The sequence below is a fragment of the Panthera tigris genome, chromosome C2 (assembly GCF_018350195.1).
Source record: "Panthera tigris isolate Pti1 chromosome C2, P.tigris_Pti1_mat1.1, whole genome shotgun sequence".
Lineage (NCBI taxonomy): Eukaryota > Metazoa > Chordata > Mammalia > Carnivora > Felidae > Panthera > Panthera tigris.
The window spans coordinates 137,047,582-137,070,669 of NC_056668.1; the positions used below are offsets into that span (position 1 = coordinate 137,047,582).

The 23,088-nt window shown below is 37.9% G+C and overlaps 1 protein-coding gene across 5 annotated transcripts in view; it reads right to left on the reverse strand.

The window, feature by feature from the left end:
- The window catches only part of ZNF385D (zinc finger protein 385D), an 888,320-nt gene that overhangs the window by 200,733 nt on the left and 664,499 nt on the right, over positions 1 to 23,088 (reverse strand). For all 5 annotated transcript variants that reach the window (XM_042956307.1, XM_042956306.1, XM_042956310.1 and 2 more), the window contains one exon: positions 19,729 to 19,868. In XM_042956307.1, the coding sequence (XP_042812241.1) occupies positions 19,729 to 19,868 (140 nt within the window). The remainder of the gene's footprint in view (positions 1 to 19,728; positions 19,869 to 23,088) is intronic.

The following is a 23,088-nucleotide window of genomic DNA, read 5'->3' on the forward strand; positions in this document are numbered from 1 at the left end:
TCAGGTCATGATCTCGCGGTCTGTGAGTTCGAGCCCCGCGTCAGGTTCTGTCCTGACAGCTCAGAGCCTGGAGCCTGTTTCAGATTCTGTGTCTCCCTCTCTCTGACCCTCCCCCGTTCATGCTCTGTCTCTCTCTGTCTCACAAATAAATAAACGTTAAAAAAATTTTTTAAAAAAATGAAGGAAGGAAAAGACCATTCCCTGAGCACCTACTTATCCAGGACTGTGCTTAGTGGTATGAAGTTTTTATACTGCAGGTTTTGCTTACTGTTGTGTTACACATTATTATCCTATACTGATGAGGAATTAGCTGCCCAGAAAAGTGAAGTAAATGGACCAAGAATCACACTTGCTGGGCGGCAATGCTTAGATCTGAACCCAGACCTTTATCTTCAACGGTAAGCTACAATGTGAAAGACAACTTGTCAGCCACAGACTACTTTCAGTGGTAACTGAGACTAATTCATTCAGCCAACATTAAGTGAGCATCTACCGTGTGTTGACCATGGTTACGGAAAAATGGCAAAGAGTGCATTTTGGAAACATGTCGAGGTCAGAGAAAATGGGAGAGTTTTGATAACTCTCTAGGCTCTACCCACTTCAGAGGCAGTTACAAAGAAAGAAACTAACCTTTCTTTCCATTTCCACCATTAGAGGTCTGTATAGGCCACTCCATTTACTTTCTTCCGATATATCATCTGGCAATGTCTCAATCGGCATTCACAGCCAACAGCTTTGGTATGTCAGGTCACAGACAGAAAGCAATAGAAGGTGCTGTGTTATTGCCTGTAACAGCACCACTGCCCAGCCTCTCTTTGTCTGATTCTATGGCTTGCTAAAATTAAGGCTAGACAGAATGGAGAGCTGGTCCAAAGTGATTTTGTAATGTAATGTATCACTCTACGGCCAGTGATCATTAAAAAAAAATTTTTTTTAATGTTTTTATTTATTTTTGAAGAAGAGACAGAGCATGAGCGGGGGAGGAGCAGAGAGAGAGAGGGAGACATAGAATCCGAAGCAGGCTTGAGGCTCCGAGCTGTCAGCACAGAGCCCGATGCGGGGCTCGAACTCACGAACCATGAGATCATGACCTAAGCTGAAGTCGGACGCTTAACCGACTGAGCCACCCAGGCGCCCCTGTGCCAGTGATAATTTTAATTGGTAATCAATTTCTTAGTGACATACGTAGTCTCTCATTTCTAAGTAAGACAGACTACTCAAAGAAAACAGCAGGTATAGACCCAGCTTAGATTTTCAATATCATATTTACAGACAACCCAAATGTCCAGGATAACTCTTGTTATCCAAATTCTGATATAGCTGTTAAGTAAATTGTAGTCATTTTCTAAGCAATAATCTTTTAAAGAGATTGCCTAAATAACATATAATAACAACACAGGACCTCAATATGAGAATTTCCTTATTGTCCTACCGTAAATCATTTCTAGACCTACATTTCTTTGGCAGAATATCTGAAATGACAGTGATAGATCAATCCTTCCTTTCTTTTGTTTGCTTCCATCCTCCTTGTCTCTTTTTTCCCCTTTTCTTGCCTCCTTTCTTTTCTCTTTCCCTCCTTCCTTCCACTTACTAACCACCACAGATACAACAAACCCATGCTTATTTTTCAAGAGCGCTTTAAGTTCTGAAGAACATCCATTAACACAGCTAATTACATAATACCCATTAACACAGCTGAATTCCTAAAATAATGATTTTATTCCATTTTCATTATCTATAAGTCTGTTTCTTTTACCCACAGAATTAATTGTGGTGGTAAAATGTGCTTCTCCTTCCATATTCCTGACTAGCTTAATCAAATAATTTCTTAAAGTACATCACTTTTCATTTTAAATGTAGCTTTAAAAAACAGGTTAACAACTGCCTACATTTAACTGTAGATTTTATGTGCTATAATATTATATGTCATCCACTACCAACGTTATAGGCTTAGCAGAATAAAATAATCATTGATCTTTTTCATATGAATGCTATTAAGAAAAACGATGTAAACTTTAACTGATTAAAATGTTACTTAAGATGCTTTATTAAAACTTATTTTAAAGCAATTTTTCTCATTAAGACTTGACAAATCTGGAGATGACTTTATTTAATCTCATTACAAGGATGTTTTGCATGCTAAGAAGAGCCTGCAGAACCATAAGGACCCAGAGAGACTCAGGCGGTCTAGAGTTGCTGATACCTGTGGGCAATTAATTCCTGCAGATATGCTGTGCAAAGTGCTTCTTACACAAATCAAAGTGGGAAGAAAGAGCAGGGAATCACGATCCTGTTCGTGGTTTTCGTTTTCTATAAACATCGATAAAAAATGGAGACGGCAACAACTCGCAACTAAAATCTGTGTGATTCTTACACATCTCTTGTGATTCCTTGATTAAAAGCCATAGAATTCAACTGATTTAAAGGATGCAAGTATGTGATTAAAGAACAGGAGAAGATCTATCAGGAAATAACAAAGTTGTAAACATCATCGCTACTTTCCCAACCTTCCAGAGAGAGCACCATATTCTTGAGGGTAGGGGCGTTCCAGGAAATAAGATATATGTGATATTTCATTTAAGCCACAAATAATCCATGAGGCAGTTAGTAGTATTACTGCCATTTTACAGATGAGTAACAAAGGTACAGGGAGATCAAGTAATTTCCCCATCCTATATATTTAGTAAGTAGTGAACCTAGAATATAAATCCAGCAATTGCACTACTAAGTATTTACCCAAAGGTTACAAACATACAGATTTGAAGGGGTACGTGCACCTGCATATTTATAGCAGCATTATCAACAATAGCCAAACTGTGTAAAGAGTCCAAATGTCCACTGAATGATGAATGGATAAAGAAGATGTGGCATATTGGGGCACCTGGCGGACTCAGTTGGTACAGCATGTGATTCTTGATTTCAGGGTCATGTGTTCTAGCCCCATCTTGGGTGTGGAGCCTACTTAAAATAAAGATTAAAAAATTTTTAGAGGTGCCTGGGTGGCTCAGTTGGTTAAGCATCTGACTGCTAGTTTTGGCTCAGGTCATGACCCTGTAGTTCATGAGTTCAGGCCCTGCGTGGGGCTCTGTGCTGACAGTACGGAGCTTGGTTGGGATTCTCTCTCTCCCTCTCTCTCCACCCCTCCCCTGCTTGTGTTCTCTCTCTCTCTCTCTCAAAATAAATTAAAAAAATTTAAAGAACATGTGGTATATATATTCAATTGAATACTAACCAGTCATCAAAAAGAATAAAATATTGCCATCCGCAATGATGTGGATGGAGCTAGAACGTGTTATGTGAAGTCAGTCAGAGAAAGACAAATACCATACAATTTTACTCATATGTAGAATTTAAGAAACAAAACAGATAAACATGGGAGGGGGAAGAGAGAGGGAGGCAAACCATAAGCGAGTCTTAACTACAGAGAACAAACAGGGTTGACGGATAGAGGTGGGTGGGGACGGGCTAAATGGATCATGGGTACTAGAAGGGCACGGGTTGTGATAAGCACTATGAGTTACTATGTAAGTGATGAATCACTAAATTGTACACCTCAAACTAATTTTACAAGGTATGTTAAATAATAGAATTAAGTAAAAACTTGAAGTTAAAAAAAATAAAATATAAACCTTAGGCTCTGGTTCCCAAACCCATTGTCTTCAGCTCCACAGTCTTGCTCCTCGATATGTGGTCCATGACAGGCAGGATCAGCTTTACCCGTGACTTTGTTAGAGTGCGTGTTCTGATTTAACTGCATACGGACATTTGGGAACTGCTCTACACTATAACAACAATATGAATCATAATAACATGTATTACATTATATACTTCTTTATAACTTTAAAGTATATACACATATTACTCAACCATGGGCAAGACAAGGCTAGATGGCAAGTAAGAAGAATGTTCTAAAAGAGCAAGAGTGTATTTGGATGTCACCAGATAGTGTTCTGCTTGCAGTTTACATGAGAGCATGAACACGCTGTACTCTTGGAAGATTATGAAGGGAGTGGTCATGGACTCATGTCCCCAGAAACTACTTAGCGCTATGACATCATGGAAATTCGCTGAACTTGCCTAGGAAGGGTTGTCCAACCACATCAAAAACCTATCTTACCAAAAATGACACTAAATGTCCTTTCTGAGACTATAATGAAAGAAACCCGTTTCATGAGAGTTTCCATTTATATACAAGGAGGAATCTTGGCAAAGCAACTGTTCAGCATCAGAAAATATTTAGGACTCCAGTCTTTCCTACTGGATGCTTTAAATAACTCAAGGACCAAATTTAATTAATTTGTATCGAGTGCAAAATTGGATATAGCGCTTTTATAATAAATACAAGTTAGTTAAAAAACAATGAGATAGGATAGAATTTATTTTTTTTTCAATTATTTGACTTTGTCCAAATAAGAACCAGCTCATTAAAGGGAATCAATCTATCAAATTAGTAATATTGAATTTGCTACTTAAATTATTTAAAAATACATTGGTTTCTTGCACCTACCTCCTCAGCTACCTTACAAGCTTTAGTCTTCATTTATTCTACAACATTCTACAAACATTTATGAACGGTCTGTTATTTGCATCTCTGAGGATGCCTAGCATGATACAGAGCTATACTAGTCACATAATAAATGCTTATTGATTCATGAATTAAAATAAAATTTATTCAGGTTCTCTGAATTAAAATTAAAATCCCTGACACAAAGAACGGGGTCTTGGTCATTGTTCTATCTCCCATACTAGAAACCTGACAGTACCTGAGTATTTACTGAATTAATGAATGAGTACAAGGTTGTAGAGAACAGGAAGTTACCATGCTCTTGAAGAGGACCGTGAAATATATTAATTCCCATGAGCAAACAATGCCCATTTAATGGCAAGAATGTGAATAGTTTATATCTTAAAATATAGATTAACAATTGGAACACATGTTCTAAATACCTTTCAGTTCAATTTAATAAAAATATCTATTATCAAAATTTTCAGTTTATATTCATTGCCTACTAGTTCATAGACCTTGTGGTTCAATATTGTCTGCTAGCAATCAAGCTGATACACACACTTACGTATTAACTCCTACTTAATATTCACATTATCTAGAGCCAAAATTGACAAGAACAAAGTTCACGATAATGAAACACGCATTAATGATTTTAGTAGAAGAATTCCTTAAGGCAGGTCCTTAAACATCAGTGCTCCATAGAAAGACAATATTTAAAAAGGGTATAGATAAAATATGGGTTTTTATTTTAACAAGTGTTTTTTAGAGTGTTATTATAACAAGTCTCACATCCGTAAGATTTTTGTTTATGTCATTCTTAAAAAAAAATAAGAAAAAGAAGAAACTAATACAGATATCCTCAGGACATGGGGAGAAATCTAGAGCCATTTATTCCTCCACTTGAGCTACTCAAAAATAGAACTCGCCAATGCCAGTAAAAAATAATGGCTACCAACCAGCCATATAAAGAAAGCAGCTTCTATTGAAGAAGGCCGATGTCCTAAATATGGAATTAGATAGTAACTGTAGAACTAATTACCATATTTATAGTCGAACGTTAAAGTTGGCAAGAGGATCAAAAGATGTGACGAGAACAGAAGCAACCTGGAGTCCTAGTATTTCAAAAACTTAAAATGTGGGAAAGGAGAAAACCAAAATAAAGCAGGATGCAAGGAATTGCGTACGTAATCAACATCCCCCCAAGCCTGTGGAATTGTATTTTAAATATAAACAAATTTCATCTTTTGTCAACTTTAAATCTTTGGAATGATTTCAGGAGCCAAAATTCAACTTGGAATATTTTCCTTCACTCGTGTGGTGATTCTTTTTCTTCAGGATGTTCTTTTAGGTTTCCTTGGCTGACACCCCTCTCCTTGCCAACTACTGTAAGGGTCTTTTTAACCAGTTAAATCGGGACAGACAGCACAATACACAGATAAGAAAGAACTGGCGACATTTATTTATTTATTTATTTTTTATTAGGCATGAAAGTTTTTAAAACATGAATTTTTAAAAATCCTTCAAACAGCATGCAGGTATCTGCAAATGATAAACTATTTGATATAACATATATTACGTATATGTTACATATATTACGTATATTTAATATAACATATATTACGTATCATGCTTTCAAAAGAATTCTGAGAACAATATGGGCTCATGTTTAAAAGTTCATATGTTCACCTTTCACAGATTCCCAAAACTTTTCAATGAAGTCAGAGATTAACCAGAGTAGTGGTGCCTGGGTGGCTCAATTGGGTAAGCATCCAAATCTTGATTTCAGGTCAGGTTATGATCTCTCAGTTTGTGAGTTCAAGCCCCGCATCAGGCTCTGTGCTAAGAGTGTGGAGCCTGCTTGGGATTCTCTCTCTCCCTCTCTCTCTGCCCCTCTCCCACTTGTGTGCGTGTACTCTCTATCCCCTCCCCCACCCCACATTAAAATAAACTTAAAAGAAAAAGAAATTAACTAGGGTAGCACAAGGCAATGAGTGTTTTTTCCTCATGTGGACTTAGTGATAATTTCTGAGAGTGTATTTTTTTTTTAATTATTATTGGCTTTTTTTACTGTGTGTAAAAGACACCATGAAAACTTAAATAGTTGATTGGCTCAAAGTTTGTCAATGTTATTGATGTGGGCTGTTTTCCTTTGGAAGGAGTATGTTAGAATTTCCATTTTTATTTTTGACAAAATATTATTTTTGGGCTCTTACAGTTATCTTGACAATTTAAATTTCTTTATAAGGTAAAAAAAAATCAAAGACAAATTCTGTAGCTAAGGGCGTATAAGATACTGTCTCATTTATATTCTAGCTTAGGTTATTTTCATTCAGCTAAAATTGAATATATCCATCAGGTGTACCACATAGTATACCTGTGATTGCTAAATTCTATTGGTTTTATGGTTCCATTTGGATTAGTAAGCACAACTCTCTGGATTTTTAAGGGTAGGGGGTGATGGGGAGAGGTGCCTACAAGTTATTAGATATATTTTAGTGGGTCCAGTGATCCTTACTTCTAAAATGAAAATTTTCCTAATACTCAGAACCCAGTGGTTACCTAAAAACTATAGCCATTCCTTGAAAAATACAGACCTTTCAACAGAAAATTAAGTATCATCTTGACATTTTAAATTTGCTGGGTGGACTAAGGAATTGTAAAGTTGACCACTTCTGAGAAATAATCAAAGGGCAGTGTTTGAATGGTGATATTAATTTGCCGAAGACCCTAAAATACCATCCCTTCTATAGTAAGACCTGATGTAAGTTAGAGCACCATCGCAATCACATTGCATTACAACTGATATTAATAGCAAGACTCCAAAATTTTCCTAAACTCTTTGACCTTCAATGAATACCCATGTTTTAAAAGATAATGTCTTTAATAAGTAAATTTGAATTGAATTTTAGGAGTAAGTTGTCAAGCTTGGTCAACACATTTTGATTGTACAATCTCATCTAAATAGTAGACAGTTATAAGAAGCCATGTGTTAACCTTTCTACTTGGATATTAATCTAAATAGTTCACTAGAAGCCTTTGAGCAGCCTACTCATAAGTGTGATACAGAAGTCTCAGAGTTGGGAACATGCTGATCAGGAAATAGAGACTTGTGTTTGATGCTAATATCTAATTATTAAGATCAGCTGGGCTCATGAAATAATATCGTAGGTAGTATAAGTTGCAATTAAGTATTTTGCAAAAGACATTTGCAACTTAAAAAATTTAAAAAAGTTTTTTTTAATGCACAAAGTATATAGAATATTATAAATAACTATGTACTGATCACCTAGACTGAAAAACTAAGTATTAAAAACTCTTTGCCCTTGTTACAGATATTTTTTTAAACAACAAAGCTTTAACACTATAGATATATTGAAGTCTCCTTTGTTCCCCTAATCAGTCCTATTGTCTCCTTCTTGCTCCTTAGAACACACTGCAAATAAGGATTTAATGTACGTTTTTCCAGTTCATGTTGTTAATATTCTATAAATCAATCTCAATCTTTCTCTCTCTCATTGCCATGTGATTTTAAAAATATGCACATACACATGCATATATTCTGTAGGTCTGTACACATTATGCAAGTTGTGTTTCCTCCCCATCTGTCCTTTTGCTTAAGCATTAAAAAAAAAGATACATTTGTTAAAAAGATCTCAATTTATATCCATTTTCCTATTGATATTCGTATTGGTTTTTATGCACTTGTTTTATATAGCTGTTTCTTTTGGCTAATAACAAAATTGCTGCAATGAACGTCATTGAATTAAGTCTCTTGACACACAAATGCAAGAGTTTTTCTACACACTTACATTCAGAATTTTAAGCCATGATCCCCAGTAAGAAGCATGTATATATGCATAAACATAAATATCCATATACATGTGTATATATATTTTCCCTTCTTCAAAATTCTAAATGTCTTACTATGATTTCAGATAAGTAGAATTAAAAACAAACTAATTCTAAGCTCAAAATCATCCTATTTTATTTCTCTGTCCTCACTCTGAACTAGGATCTCAAAACCAGAGTATACCAAAAGAACCAGATACTCTAAGAGCTAGTTAAATTAAATCTCAAAATCAATTGGTATTTTCAGATTTTTTTTTCTTTTTAGCTAAGAAAAACACAAAAATACAAGGGGCCAAAAGGCCAGTCTTCCCAGAGACCATTGTACATAAGCACAATCTATTTGATTGTATCAATTCTGTATTATAGAAAGTGCCAGAAAGAGCTGATTACCTCTCTTTTATATTCTTCCTATCACAAGTTCCTAGGAAAACAGGGACTGTTGCTTTTCAATATAACAAGTGACAAAAGTCACAAAAACAGTAGGGGATGCAGAGATGTTCTAAAGAGCAAGGATGTTTTGGTAAAATTGATTGTTTTTTTCTGTGTGATTTCTTTTGAAAAACTGCTTTAAAAATGTCCCCAACCTACTGTATTACTAGACTACCATTTATTCTAGTTTCTAGTTTTTAAAAAATAATTTGGAATTAGACATCAAAGTAATAAAGTTACTTTCTTATTCTCATATATAGTCAACCTCAAATTTCTTTTTTCTTTTTCTTTTTTTTCCTTTTTACCTTTAGTTCCTTAAAATCCCTCAGCAAGGTCCACAAAAAGAAGCTCAAAAATTAACTACTCATTTTACCTCTTTCATATGTGCCCAAACTCAAGATAAAATGTGCCATCAGGGGTTAAGCTCCAGAGAAAGGCAAAATGCAAATTATCTTACTTTTGACTCTACTACTGTCTTGATTTATGAGTTTCAGAGAGAGTCATTTACCACTGCTACACCTCACCAGGATAAGGGAAATTGGATAGCACTACCAGAATTTGGGTGAAAATTGTTTTGTGAGTTTCTCAACTATCCATCGTTTGAATTATCCAAATAACAGCTTCAAAGTCCCCATCACTTTCTAGGTTTAGATGAAACTCAAATCCTTAACAATAAGAGCAGAGCAGTGCTTTTCAATTCTCTCTGCCAAAGGACCAGCTTTCCCCACATCAATCAGAGGCTAAAACTCTTATAAAATATAATGAAATGAATTATCAGAAAAAATTAAAAATATACAAAATATAAGTCATCATTCTTTACTGGCTTCAACAGATGCGAAATTGCTCCAGGCTTCTATAAAAACTTTTAAATGCTACTCACTCTCAATTTCTGTACTTCTCACAGACCAGTAAACAGTTTTTGGACCAGTATGGGTCTGAGAACCACAATTTGAGAAGCACTGAGTCATGAAACAATTGCCTTGCTGGCAAAAAGTTCTCATTCCTTTGACTAAGAGTAATGAGAAACGGCATTCACGTCGTTCTTTACGCTGGTGATGAGGGGGGATGTGTGAAGAGACAACTTTGCTCAAAAGATAGTCTGAAAAGCCTGCACCTGCACTGAACTGTGAAAATGGATTTTCCCACCAATTTTGACCACAGGGTAGAATACAGTGACTCTTAACATTGAAGGGGCAAAGGAATCACTTTGGGAGAGTGTAAATAATGCTCATTAGGATCCCAACACCAGAACCTCTGATACAATAGGCTTCCTTAATGTCTACTATTTCTATATTATTTTCAATTTTTAACACCTTTAGACCCTCGAATGGGGTCAACATGATTATTCTAGTTCCACAGATGAGAAAATCTGGACTCAAAGTTTCACAAAAAGTAAGGTATTAAACATAGAACTCAAACCTTTTAGATTCTTAGTATTTTTTTTCCTTATGTGTGCAGATGGATTTTTGAGTCTTAAGAAGCCTAAATTATTGTTGGAGTAGGAGGGAATTTTTTAAAATTTATTGCCATTTAAAGTTATTTATCCCCTAACAATGATTGCTCATCTACAACATAAATGTTTGTGAGGGTGACATAATATAAAGCCCCCATTTATGCTCTAAATGCTCTTTTCCATACTTACCCAATCATGGCCAGACTGTTGCGTAAGAAATAACTTACTGTCTGGGAATTAAGTCTTCTAAGGAGTTACAGATTACTTAATTAATAAACTAATACAGAACCAATGCTCTGGCAGCTGACTGAAGAAACTACCACTGTTTTCAGGAAAGAGATCGGTTAGCTTTGTTATAGATGAAATCACACTGGATTTGGATCACTGAACCTAAATCTGGCCATGATTTGGTCACTATTTGTGTGATTTGGGGTAAACTATTTTATCTCTCACCTATAGGTTTCCTTACCTATGTTATTCAGATAATAGCTATAACATCCAAGACTCTTGCAAAATTATATTGTTAAAAAGGTCGGTGTAAAATTGCCTTCCTTAAGAGCCCTTGCCACTCAGTTCATGATCAATACATACTTTTTATTTAAAAAAAAAAAAACAATATATTGTGAATTATATTTTTCCTTTGTTTACAGGAGTTCCAGGGAGCCTGAACTGGCTCCTAAAAGAAAACTTCCCTACAGTGTAGATGACCTATGGTGTAGGGACTCTCTTTGCCCCAGGGGAAGACCGACTTACAACCACTGCAGAGAGTCAAGTAAAAAGATAGATTGTAAATTGTCAGAAACCCTATTGTAAAGAGTCTGGCAAGTGAGAGTGGTAAATCAGATGTCTGTAAAAATCTTTTCTTGCCAGGGCCACCATAATAAAATACCACATACTAGGGGGCTTATATAACAGAAATGTATTACCTCACAGTTCTGGAGGTCAGAAGTCAATGTGTCAATGTTCGGGCTGTGAGGGAAGGATCTGTTCTAGACCTGTCTTCTTGGCCTGTTGATGGTGTTCACCCTGTGTCTCTGCACATGTATCTCTGTGCCCAAATTTCCACTTATAAGAATACCAGTTACAGTGGGTTAGGGCTCACTCTAATGATCTAATGATCTTGTTTTAACTAATTACATCTTCAATGTCATCTTCAATGACCCTACTTACAAATATGATCACATTCAAAGGTACTATGTGTTATGAATTTTGGGGGGACCCAATTCAAACCATAACATGATTTAGTGATTAGCATCTTCATGAAACAGAAGTCATGAGTCTCAAATGTTTCTGCCACTTACTACCCACGAATCTGGAAGTCCCTCAATTATTTTAGGCTTATCTGTAAAATAGGTGAGTTGGAGTAGACAGAAATTAACTCTAAAAAGTTTATTTCATTTCTGAAATGTCTATATCTAAGTGTGGAGCAGGGATCTCCGAAAGAGCTGCTGGATCCCATAAACTCAGAGCTTAGACAGGCTCTTATCTGGGTCCTCCTCTTTACCTAGAATCACAGTTAGTAAGAAATTCAGACTAGGAAACAGGTCAAATACGTTCTTTGCAAGAGCAAAGCGTCAGTCTGTTATGATTAGATTGACTGATAAAGGAAAATAAGCAAGCATATGGGGTATATTAAGCCACATCTTTAATGTCTATCTCTGGAAAAATAGAAATAAAAATATTTGACCACCTTGATTGTCACTTAAGAGAGGAGAACTGAGCGGCAAGGGAAGAACAGTCAGGGAAACTTTTTGTTCTTTTTACATCTTGAATCACAGGAGAATGCGTTACCTGTTCAAAGAGTAAGCAAGGATTAAAAGAGGAAACTATTTGTGTATTGTGTATTTGTTTATTAGCCTTTTATTTTTAAGCCGAGATACTCATATTTAAGTCATTTTGCGTTTTGGAGTCTTTATAAGTAGGCTTGACTTTTACAGCTTTTGGCTTCACAGGAAGCTAGAGGGTTTGGCAAATAAGCTTCTATATTTCAGTGTGAAAACATAAAATGAAAGACCTCATAAGCAGATGTTTCTTAAGAGGCTTTTGCTATACAAATATGACACAGTTAATGCACAGAACTAGCTAGCAATCTGCTATCTCTGTCTTCAAAGGACAAAGAACTTAGCAATCAATACTATATTTACTATGTCATTATTCACCTGAAAAATTTCCACATCCTCTATCAATTGTGACTAAGAAAGACAGTCTTATTTTCTTCTACTCATAATTTCCAGTTGGCTGCCTACCTATTTTAGGGATGGCAGCAATTGTAGACATTTAGTAAGAGCAGTTACTAACATATAAACTGGATTTAATTAATATCTCTAAAAAACAAACACAAGTGTGGTTAACTATTGTTTCTCTAACTGCTACACTTGCTGAGTGATGGGAGGCATCTCCATATCTGGAGCAAAATACAGAGCCACAGAGGAAAGTGACAGTAAGGAATAATTTTTGAAAGGAAAGTAGGCAATGTGTACCATAACACATGGTAGTGTTTCCATTTTAAAGATGGAGGAAATGAAGATCTTGAAGGGTATATATCTGAAGATAACAAAAACTTCAATCTGACATTTCTTCTTTAGGTTTCTGTATTTTTGTCATTCACCTATTATGATATTATAAATGCATATGTAAGCCACAGCTGTAGAATATGTGTTATACACACTTAATGAAGTCCTTTTAGAGTCATAAAGTGCCTCACCAATATTTTATGGTAAAAGTCCTTTTGGAGTCATATGAAACAGTTGAGGAAGATCATAAAAGACTAGTTTTAGAGGACATTCTATAAACAACCACTGTGATTTTAACATCACTGTTCTTCCATATAACCAGAGTAAATAAACACATGAGCCAACATAAAATTATGGATGAAAATTAAGGGGATGGTTTGATGCTATGCATGCTTATGTTTCCTAATAATCCCTTAAATTAATACCTTTGGTTAAATGGAAATAATCTAGTGTATGAAAACAGTGAGTACCTAGATTTTCTGTTCTGTTTCTTATGGTACACCTATAATGGTTATTTCTCTTCTATTATCTATCATGCATTTTCTCTGTCATCTATTTATCTATCTATCCATTCATCCATCCATCCATGCACCCATCCACAATTCCAGAATTGTGTGTTGAGTCTTTGCAATGTTCCAGGCTCTGTACTATGATTACGTTACCAAACAAGATAAACATGGAATTGATCTCAGTTCCCAAATTAAACCTTAATGTTTTCCATATAGCTTTCCTTGGCCACCTCCAAGTGACTTCAGCTTCCCTTGAATTCAGGGAGCATTTACACTCAAAGGATTTTATTTAAGCATTTAGTTACAGAATCCTTTACAGAATGACTTAAGTAATGCACCACAGTTTTCAACAAGTGAAGCAAACCGTATAGATAGGGTTACTGCTTGCATAAACTCTACTGTCTAATGTAGTGTTTTAAAATCTAAATGTTTACCAGTAGCTGACAGAAGACTGTTTTAAGAAGTGACTAATCAACTTATGTCAATACTATAGACACAAGGACCATTCTTCCTCTTCCACCTGCCCCTTCACTCCCTCCACTTCCTCTCCTCCCCCTCTCCTCTTTCTTCTTTTTCCTTCTCTTCCTCCTTCTTATTTTTGCATTTTTATTATCTGCTACAGTGTCAGACATATAGTCAGTGCTTAGTAAATGTCCAACAAGCAAATCATTGCGTAGGAGATGAATTGCTTCTTCTTCCTCCAAGACTTCAAACTTCCCTAATACCCTAGCACACAAACACCAGAAAATAAGTTCCACAATGACAGAAATTTAGCCTGTTAGTCTTACTGCTGAATCTGAAGGGCCTAGCCCATGATCGGTCCTCAGTAAACTTTGGTGAATGAATGAAGAAATACACTCCAGGAGTATAAGAACTGTCCAGTGTATTTAATCATTCCCCTGGCTTCCCCTCCCCTTCCCTATTCACGTATGTTCAAAATCTAAGGTCCCAACCCGCAACTACTAAATCAGAACCTGTATTTTAAAATGATTCCCCCAGTGATTCACATGCACCGTAAAGTATGAGAAATGCTGCTATAAATCACATCCATTTCACTTTCCTGTCCCCCTCCCCACCACTGATAACACTTCTGAACTCCACCTAACACCACACTCAAGTGTCTAGGGTAGTTGTTTTTGAGAAGTAGGAAGAATCAGCACAGAGCTGGATGGTAAGATTTGATCTCTCTTTACCTCGCTCCTCCTCTCTGCTTGGCTCCCTCTCCCATAACGAAATCATATCATACAGAGGAGGAACACAGAGTCAACATTTCTATACTAATTGACATTTTTTGAATGTGAAAGAATGTGGGCCACCTGGCTGGCTCAGTAGGAAGAGCATGTGGCTCTTGACCTAGGGGGTCATGAGTTTGAGCCCCATAATGGATGTAGAGATTACTGAAAAACAACAACAACAACAAAAGAATATTAGCCCAAGCTAACTGAAAACAAAATAGTTACTCCTGTTTGCCCACCTTTATGTCTTTTGGCCCTTTATGTGACCTTACTCTTTTCCATGCACCTCCTGAAAGACCTCGATATTTACTGAGAGTCTGGCACTTGCAGGTGAATTATGTCAGTTTACCCATTTAATCTTTATGCCAATAGGAAACACAGCCATGGAAGGGGAACACAGGATTAGGTTTATAGTCAGTCCCCAGTAACACATCCCCCCAAAGCTACACAGTTACAACAACACGTTGAAGGTTCATTATTGCTAAACCACTGATCAGTGTATGAAGAAAATACATTAGAGAAAAGGAAAAGGGGCAACTCTGAGACTCAAGGAGAAAACTGTCAAGGAATACAGGCATTTTTAAATGAGCAGCTCTCATTTTAAACAACATCCCAAGTAATGCAAGCCACTTCTCAGCATCAATCTCCAGCATTTTAACAGTCAGCTATCCCTCAAACCTAAGAGAAATTTAGTCATTCTCATTTTACAGAACAGGACATGGAGGCTCCAAAGGATTTAGCTTCTTGCCCATGATTGCAGACATGCTCCAGTTTTCTGATGATGCATAAATCTTTCCATTCTGCCATCATGTCAAGTCTGTTGGCAATTCAGCACTGCCTTCTCCCCTCTGTGCTCCCTCTTACAGCACAAAGACTGGAAACCTGAAGGTTACATTCCCACAGGTGTCTGCCAGCAGTATTCAGGCATGGATCTCACTAAAGAGAGGTGTTTCATGGCATCTGGATGAAAGTAACTGGGATTACTGGGCATCTTGTATTTCTGCAACTTCCTGATTCCATGAAAGGAAGCAGAGAAATTGAGAGCCAACAACAGCCTTCCCTGACCTTTGTTTTACTGCCCACCACCTACAAAGGCTTTGTTATCATCTAAATCCTTATATTAAGTCCCTTCCTGTTTGCGTGAATAGTTTCTATTTTTCTCACCAAACCCTCACTAAGCCAACCACACAGTCTTCCTTCCATTCCTGTTCCCATCCTGCCCTTGCACTCTATACACTTATACAAATATTTACTTGCTTAGCATCCTTTATACATTGAATTATTTCATGGCAGAGGTCATAACATAATTTTTGTTATCCCTATTCCTGCCACATAGTAGATGCTTAATAAATAGCAGCTGATAGAATGAACCAAGCTCATACCACTTTCTAATATTTCTTTTCCTAAACATCACCTACCTACTTCTGGGATTGGTTCCTTTCAAGAAATGCTGATGCAGAATACTATCATTGGGATCAGAATGGTCCTAAGCACTGAGACTCCAACGTCTTAAGAGACTGAGGGGCAGTACAGGGGAGGGGGTACATGAGGAAAATTCAAGGAAAGCTTTCTCTTGTCTCAAAGCTACTGAAACATCCATGGTAAAACATCCATGATAAAACAGGTCAAGAGAACAGTTTCTGTTGCTATTCTTCAAAAGTTGGCTTTGAGTAGACCAAGGGATCCTAATGGTTTTATCGAATGGCCTCTTCCATATCCATATCTAAGATCAAATTCTACACCTGTTTTCCTTTCCTTTTTAACTGTGCATAGTTTTACAGATGTTTCATTATTCTTCTCGGCTAATGTCCAAACCCAGTGGCTTATGCTCTTGTGGAAGGATAATAATCAGAGATATCCATTTATGCTTTCCTGATTTTATTTCACATATTTTTTTCTTTCCCCATTCTGCCCCACCCTACTCCCAATAGACAGATAATTCCATACACACATCCTAAGTAGAGGAATATAACAGGCAGTTTGTGATTCTTAGGAACTTGTTTTGAGAAGGTCAGATGTGGGAAGGTTGTTGGGTGGCAGATGGTTCATCATTTTCTTGGCAAAGAGATAAGAGTAATTTGGCACATCTAGGCAGAAGGGACCACCAACAGCCATGCAAAGTTTGTGTGTCCAAAGTTGGAAGGTGGGGGCCTAAACAGCCATGCTAAACAGGTGCTGACCATCTATGAATGCCTATGTGGATAAAGAGCTTAGTGAACAGAGGTAGTTTCCCACCAAGGGCTGGATGGATAGCCTGTTAGATTCCAGAACCACAGCACACCCTGAAACAGAATTAAATTGCATTTCCCTTCATTATAAAATGGGCTTTTGATTCAGGAATAAAATCAATTTGCTGCATAAAAAAAATTATGCTTCATACATCCTGAATTCATGGATTGAGATTCACACCTGCTACAAAATCAAGAAGTCAGGCTATTAGTTATAGAAGTGCTCTATACTAACTCTGAGTCCAAAGCCACCTGATTATGGGCTTTGCAACCATTCTCCTCAGTATGAAGCAAGGAGTGGCTTAATCCTTGCTAGGCTGCTGCTTGACTAGCACTGAAAGGAAATAACTTAAGGTGTGCAGCAACAGAGGGTCCCCTTAAATGGAGCAAATACAAACATAAGTCAAAATTCATCATAGAGGAAAAAGAATCAAGTCAAACTTTTGCAATCAGTCAATGAACTGCCACATTCAAACCAACAAGAGTTTACAGGCTATGTATGAACATACTATGTATCACTCAAATAGTGCTTGCTGTGGGTCGAGTGGTGTTCTCCATTATTTAACCCACACAAGCATTACCACATGCCTAAGAAGTAGGTTAATTTTTAATCCTATTTTACAGATGAAGATATTGAGATATATGGGGTTATGTCACTTACCCAAGGTCGTATTGATGGTTAAGTAGCAACTTTGAGATTTGAATGTAGTCAGTCTAGTTGCAGGGTCCAGTTTGACCACCATACAATGCCTCCTTTGCCACAAAAACTCAAATATTTGAATGAAATAATCCCCAAAAGAAGAGAGTATTAGGTCCACTCTCTTTAAAGAGGAGGAAACAGTAGTCAAGAGGATAAAGAGACTGCTCAGTGTCTAATAGCTGAGCATATCACTCATATTTTTTTTTTATGACAAACAATACTTCCATCCATCAAATTAATCATTTTGCTTTTAATGTTTCTCAACTGCAAATTGCAAGTTTAAAGCCCAGTTTTTTACAGCCTTCCAGGAACTTCACCTCAACTGCTCTAAAGCTGACATGAGACCGAACTGACAGGATGCCAAGTGGTCTCAGAGGCCAGGTAAAGCACCTTGATGGATCATCTCCGGGTATCTGGGAAGCAAGACTATGCCAGGAAGCCACTTAACAGAGGAGCAGAGAAAGGGAACCCAGGGGACTTCTGTGTGGTCACTTAAAAAACCAGAGCATTTGATGCTGAGCAATTTTTTTCTCTAGTATTCTTGAAACGCCTTGGATTAGAAACCTCTACTTTGGAAACATGATCTTTATGCAGTTCCGTTTATGCTCCATCAATTTCAAAGTAAGATTTCCATGGAAAATCCCTCACCCCTAAAAGAACAAAGTGATCATGCTGATTGTCCCCTGCCCTTTAGCAAGGACTAGCATATAACTATACCTTCTCACTGGCATGACCAAAGTCCCCCCGATGAAGTATTATTAAAGAAAACAAGACCCACTTGTGTCTTTTGAAAGAGAATGATCTAATTGTGGGAAAGTTTTTAAAATTTCATCATGGGAACAAGATGTTACAACAAGAAATCTGTATTATTTAGGTCACTGGGCATTCAGTGACCTCCCATCTTAATCCTCTTTGCTTTGGTTGTGTTGACACATCCCGTCATTGTCATTGATAAGCTCAAACCTGCATTATGACAAACTGCTGAAATCTGAATCAGATGACATTAGGGGGGAAAAAAAAGTCACTTTCTGGTTTCTAACCTTTTCAACCCTTATTTCTATTTTCATCATCACAATACTCTCTCACGGCTTGTACAAAAAGAGATGATGATGAATATGAGAAATCTGTCAACTTATAAAGACATGCTAAGAGTGAAAATAGAAGCAAGTAAGTCATTGAGTTTGTTGAGAAGGCCACTGACAAAGTCCAAAACACAAAGCAATTTAAGAAAGACTTAACTGAGCAACTGTGACAAGGCAGGAAGGAAAAAGCACACACACAAAAACCAAAAAACTCCCACTACCAGAACACTGAGTTGTTTTAAGGAGGAAAAAAGTGCTCTTCAAATGGAATGTATCATTATTGTGATTATCAGGGTCCTCTTTATTCAATCAGAAAAGTGGCAACAGATTTGAAAATTAAAGTGCAGGATCCAGATAGAAGGGACATATTTATGTTTTCAGACATCTACTTGAATTATAATGTTCTCTATAACAAATTCATTAGGTTTTCATTTAGATAAATGCCAACAAAATAATGGAATTGTCAGTGTTACCCAGAAAGACACTAAAGGGGAGACATGAACTCAAGACCAATGCAATCAGATTAAACCTCTTTTTTTTAATATTTTTTAAAACATTTATTCATCTTTGAGAGACAGAGAGTGCGTGAGTGGGGGAGGAGCAGAGAGAGAGAGGGAGACACAGAATCTGAAGCAGGCTCCAGGCTCTGAGCAGTCAGCACAGAGCCCGATGAGGGACCTGAACTCACCGGCTGCAAGATCATGACCTGAGCCAAAGTCGGACGCTTAACCAACTGAGCCACCCAGGCACCCCAGATCAAACCTCTTTTAATTTTCCCTTGAAGGAGCCTGGTTCTGGAGACCTTATGTAACCAGGCAGCCAGCTACTTAGTGGCTTTCATATAATTCACTTTATCTGTTGTTGATACAGTAAGACAACAGTAGTGACTGACTCACCCCTGGCAAATCAAGACTAGTCTTATGGCTATTGGGTCAACTTCTCCCCTTTCCGTTCTGCACCGAAGTTACAACCTTGTGGCCAAATGAATTTATTGTTCATAACAAATCCCAAAGGCTCAGCTATAAAAAGGAACCCCATAGCCTCCAATATTGTATTGAAACGACGCTGCAGCAAACTCTCCTTTGAGAAGTAACACAATAATGTATATGAGCATTCGCTCAAAAAATAAAATAACCCTCTCAAAAAAGAAAACCAACGACAACAAAAAACGCACCCCAGGCACTTACCACGGTGACATATGCAAATTTGACCTTGAGACTTACCGCATTAAAATTGGGGAAGAGGTTGACCGCAGCAGTGTCCAGAGGAAAGGGAAGAAAGGGTTTGATATCCAGCGAAGGTTGCAGAGGAGGGGCTGGTGGACGGACCAGGGCTGGGAGAGCAGGGCTCTGGCATGTACCACCTGCAGAGAGGAGAGCAAAGGGAGCCATCAGGGACATGATGCACGTTAAAAAAAACAACAAAAAACAAAAAAAACGTTGAGGCGTCCTTTGAGCCCAAAAGGCCGGGTTTGTGGGTTACTGGAGAAAACAGGCCATGGAGTGTAGTGACCTCAACTGGAAACCGGCCAATGAGCAGATCTGCCATTAGGCGGAGGGAGCCAGCTGAGCTTCTCCCTTCCCCTCCTCAGATATAACTACGTGGTTGTGTAGGTAACAGTTACCCTTTCAAACATTTCATGCTCCCCCATCTATCCTTCCTTTCCTGCCTAAAGCTCTGGGTTGGATCAGCAACAAACCCTTCACTGAAACCCCTTGATTCAGAAGGAACACCCTCCACTGCAATGCCCTCCCTCTTTGAAAACTAACTTCTGCTCAGAATATGCATCAATTCTAAGCGATCATTTTACAGAACTGCTCTTTTCCAGCATGTCCAAAACTCTGGCAGCAAGATAACATGAACTTGGCATGGAAAAGAAACTTAACCACAAAGACAGGCAGCCATACCTTACTGCCCTGGCAACTGGAAGATTAAAACAAGTGAACCCAGCTACAAACCAAGCAGTCCCTGAACTGTTGAGCACCCCGCAGCTTTGAGCATTCAAGGACTACCTGCCTCCTTCCCAGTCGTGAGTAGGTGGAATTTAGAAGGCCACCAATGAGCAAGCAGTGGGAATATCATGCCAACAAAGACACCCTTTGCATACTAGTAGGCAACCAGCTGTTTGCAAAGGAGCACCTTCACCCCTCTCCCCCACTCCCCGTTAGAGGACTCCGTGCACTCAGAAGCTGGAAGGAAAGAAGCACATCCCAGTGTTCAGTCTCCCATATTTTGGTAACATTCCAAAACATCAATTTGCTGTTAATTAAAGGCTGTTTGAATCCTAGGAAACCGTTAAAATATGCCAGCATTCTTCTAATCTGAGAGGCAAGCAACAGACTGTAAAAACCTGCTGGTGAAAATCCAAGAAGCATTAGGAAAACAAAATACAGTGGGAGTTTTCCTTTCTCACGGAAAAGAACTCTAAGAGACAGATGAGACAGGAGAGGCCCATGTCTGCACCACTTTCTTGCCTGCCATTTTGTTTTCAAAACAAAGTAGAGTGAGACCCATAGGAATAACCTTTAAAAATCTCACAATCGGGGCGCCTGAGTGGCTCAGTCCATTAAGCCCCAACTTCAGCTCAGGTCATGATCGATCTCACAGTTCGTGAGCTCAAGCCCCACATCGGGCTCTGTGCTGACAGCTCAGAGCCTTGAGCCTGCTTCGGATTCTGTGTCTCCCTCTCTCTCCGCCCCACCCTGCTCATGCTGTCTCTCTCTCTCTGTCTCAAACATAAATAAACATAAAATAGAAAAAAAAATTTTTTTTTAATCTCACAATCAACTCTCTGGTCAGCTGGACGCCGAGCATCATCCTGTCCTCAATCAGTTACCTGAACACAAGGTAGACATTCTAAAAATGATTCCCTGATGGCAAATCTAACCCTACTAGACCAGTGGATGACTTAATAACAAGGCGGGTGACTTAATACCTACAACAGAAGCCATCAGCACAAGATTTAATTAACCATACCAAAAAACCATTAACTCTCCTGTTTCCAGGTATAAAACCAGCTGGAGCCAAATTAACAAAACCAGTATTTTTCCCACTCTTTTTCACTTCCCTCTTAAAATATTGCTTAACAACAGCAAGGCCAAACACAGCAAGTTTGAATCAGCAAACCAATTAAAATAAAAAGTAGTACAAGCCAGAAAATAGAGGGCAGATGTTGAAACAAACACAGATAAAAGCAAAAAAAATAACAAGTCTACAGTCACCAAAGCACAACATAAACTTGTTTTCTGTCCACCTGTTAGTATTCTGAGTGCGGGTGTCTAAACTTTCTTAGAGCACCCATAAAACTTTGGTGATAGGTCTGTCTTGAGTGTAGTATTGCTAAGAATTTCTCTTTCGATAAAAAGTTAAAGAACCAAAATAAATTTTTGGTCAGCACCTCTTCAGAAAACTCAACGTAAAATATGCCTTGGTGGATGGATATCAGTGACATGGTTTAACAAGTCCACAAATAGTAGTGAGCTTTAATAAATAACTTCATGTGATTTTTATCTGAGTGACACATCATGCTTTGCAAAAGGTATTCATCTACATCCATCACCGTGCTTGAGCTTAAAAATATCAGAAATTAGGTAAGGACTAACATAATATCATTAGGGAAAAAAAATAAGTTGGAAAACTCCTTAGCTGTTAATGTAGCTTCCATCAAAACATTCCATTCTTATAATTACAAGAATGCAATTCAGCAGGAACATATTTTGTAATTATTTCATTATAAGTCCCCCTCTAGTTCAGGATATCCAAAAAGGTTAAAGAGACAGTTGAAGCTTATTTATTTTATCCAGCACAGTAAGAGGCACATAGTTGGTTGATTGCTTGGTAAAGTTAATTCCTACCTCTCTTCCCCCAAGATGCGTATTTCATTTACACTTAAGAGAGAGGAAGGATTCAAGACCTTCTCTTAATGTTGCCACTGGGTTTTCCTTAGTAGGGGATACAAAATATCAAGGAAGAGTCATAACATGTAGGGAACCTAGCCAAACTATTTAAGTCCATCTCCTCCTATCTGTTTTAATAAACCAAGAGGACTGTTGGAAAGCAGAGGACATGTGACTGCATACTTGTGGCTATTGGCTATGCAAACACAGGTGTAGTGGATGCTGTGGTGTGCCTCCACACCCCCTTCCCCAGCTCCTGGGAGAGCTGGGAGCGCTGGGAGCTGAGGACTCACACCTGAGATTCTTGGGTGCTGCCTCACCCAAGCTCAAACTCCTCCAGAGTGCAAGGATTGATTAAAACAGGCGTCAGGCCTTCTCCCTTTTGCCTCAAGGCAAGACAACTGTGAAGTTCTGATTTCAGTTCCAGACCTCCTCATACCATCTAGGATAGAAGGAGGCCTCTGTTGTGACTGCATCACAGTTCAACTTTTCCCACTGCCCAATCCTGCATGCCTCATTGCTCACAGAAGATGTTCCCCAATAAAGTCTCCGAGTCCACTTCCAGAAGAACTTGGACAGCAGGGCATAACTATTTGTGAGTCTAAGTGAAATGTAGACTTGCTTTATTCGGAAATAGATTCGTGCTTCTAAATCTATAGTGTTGATATTGAGGAACAAAATTGAAGA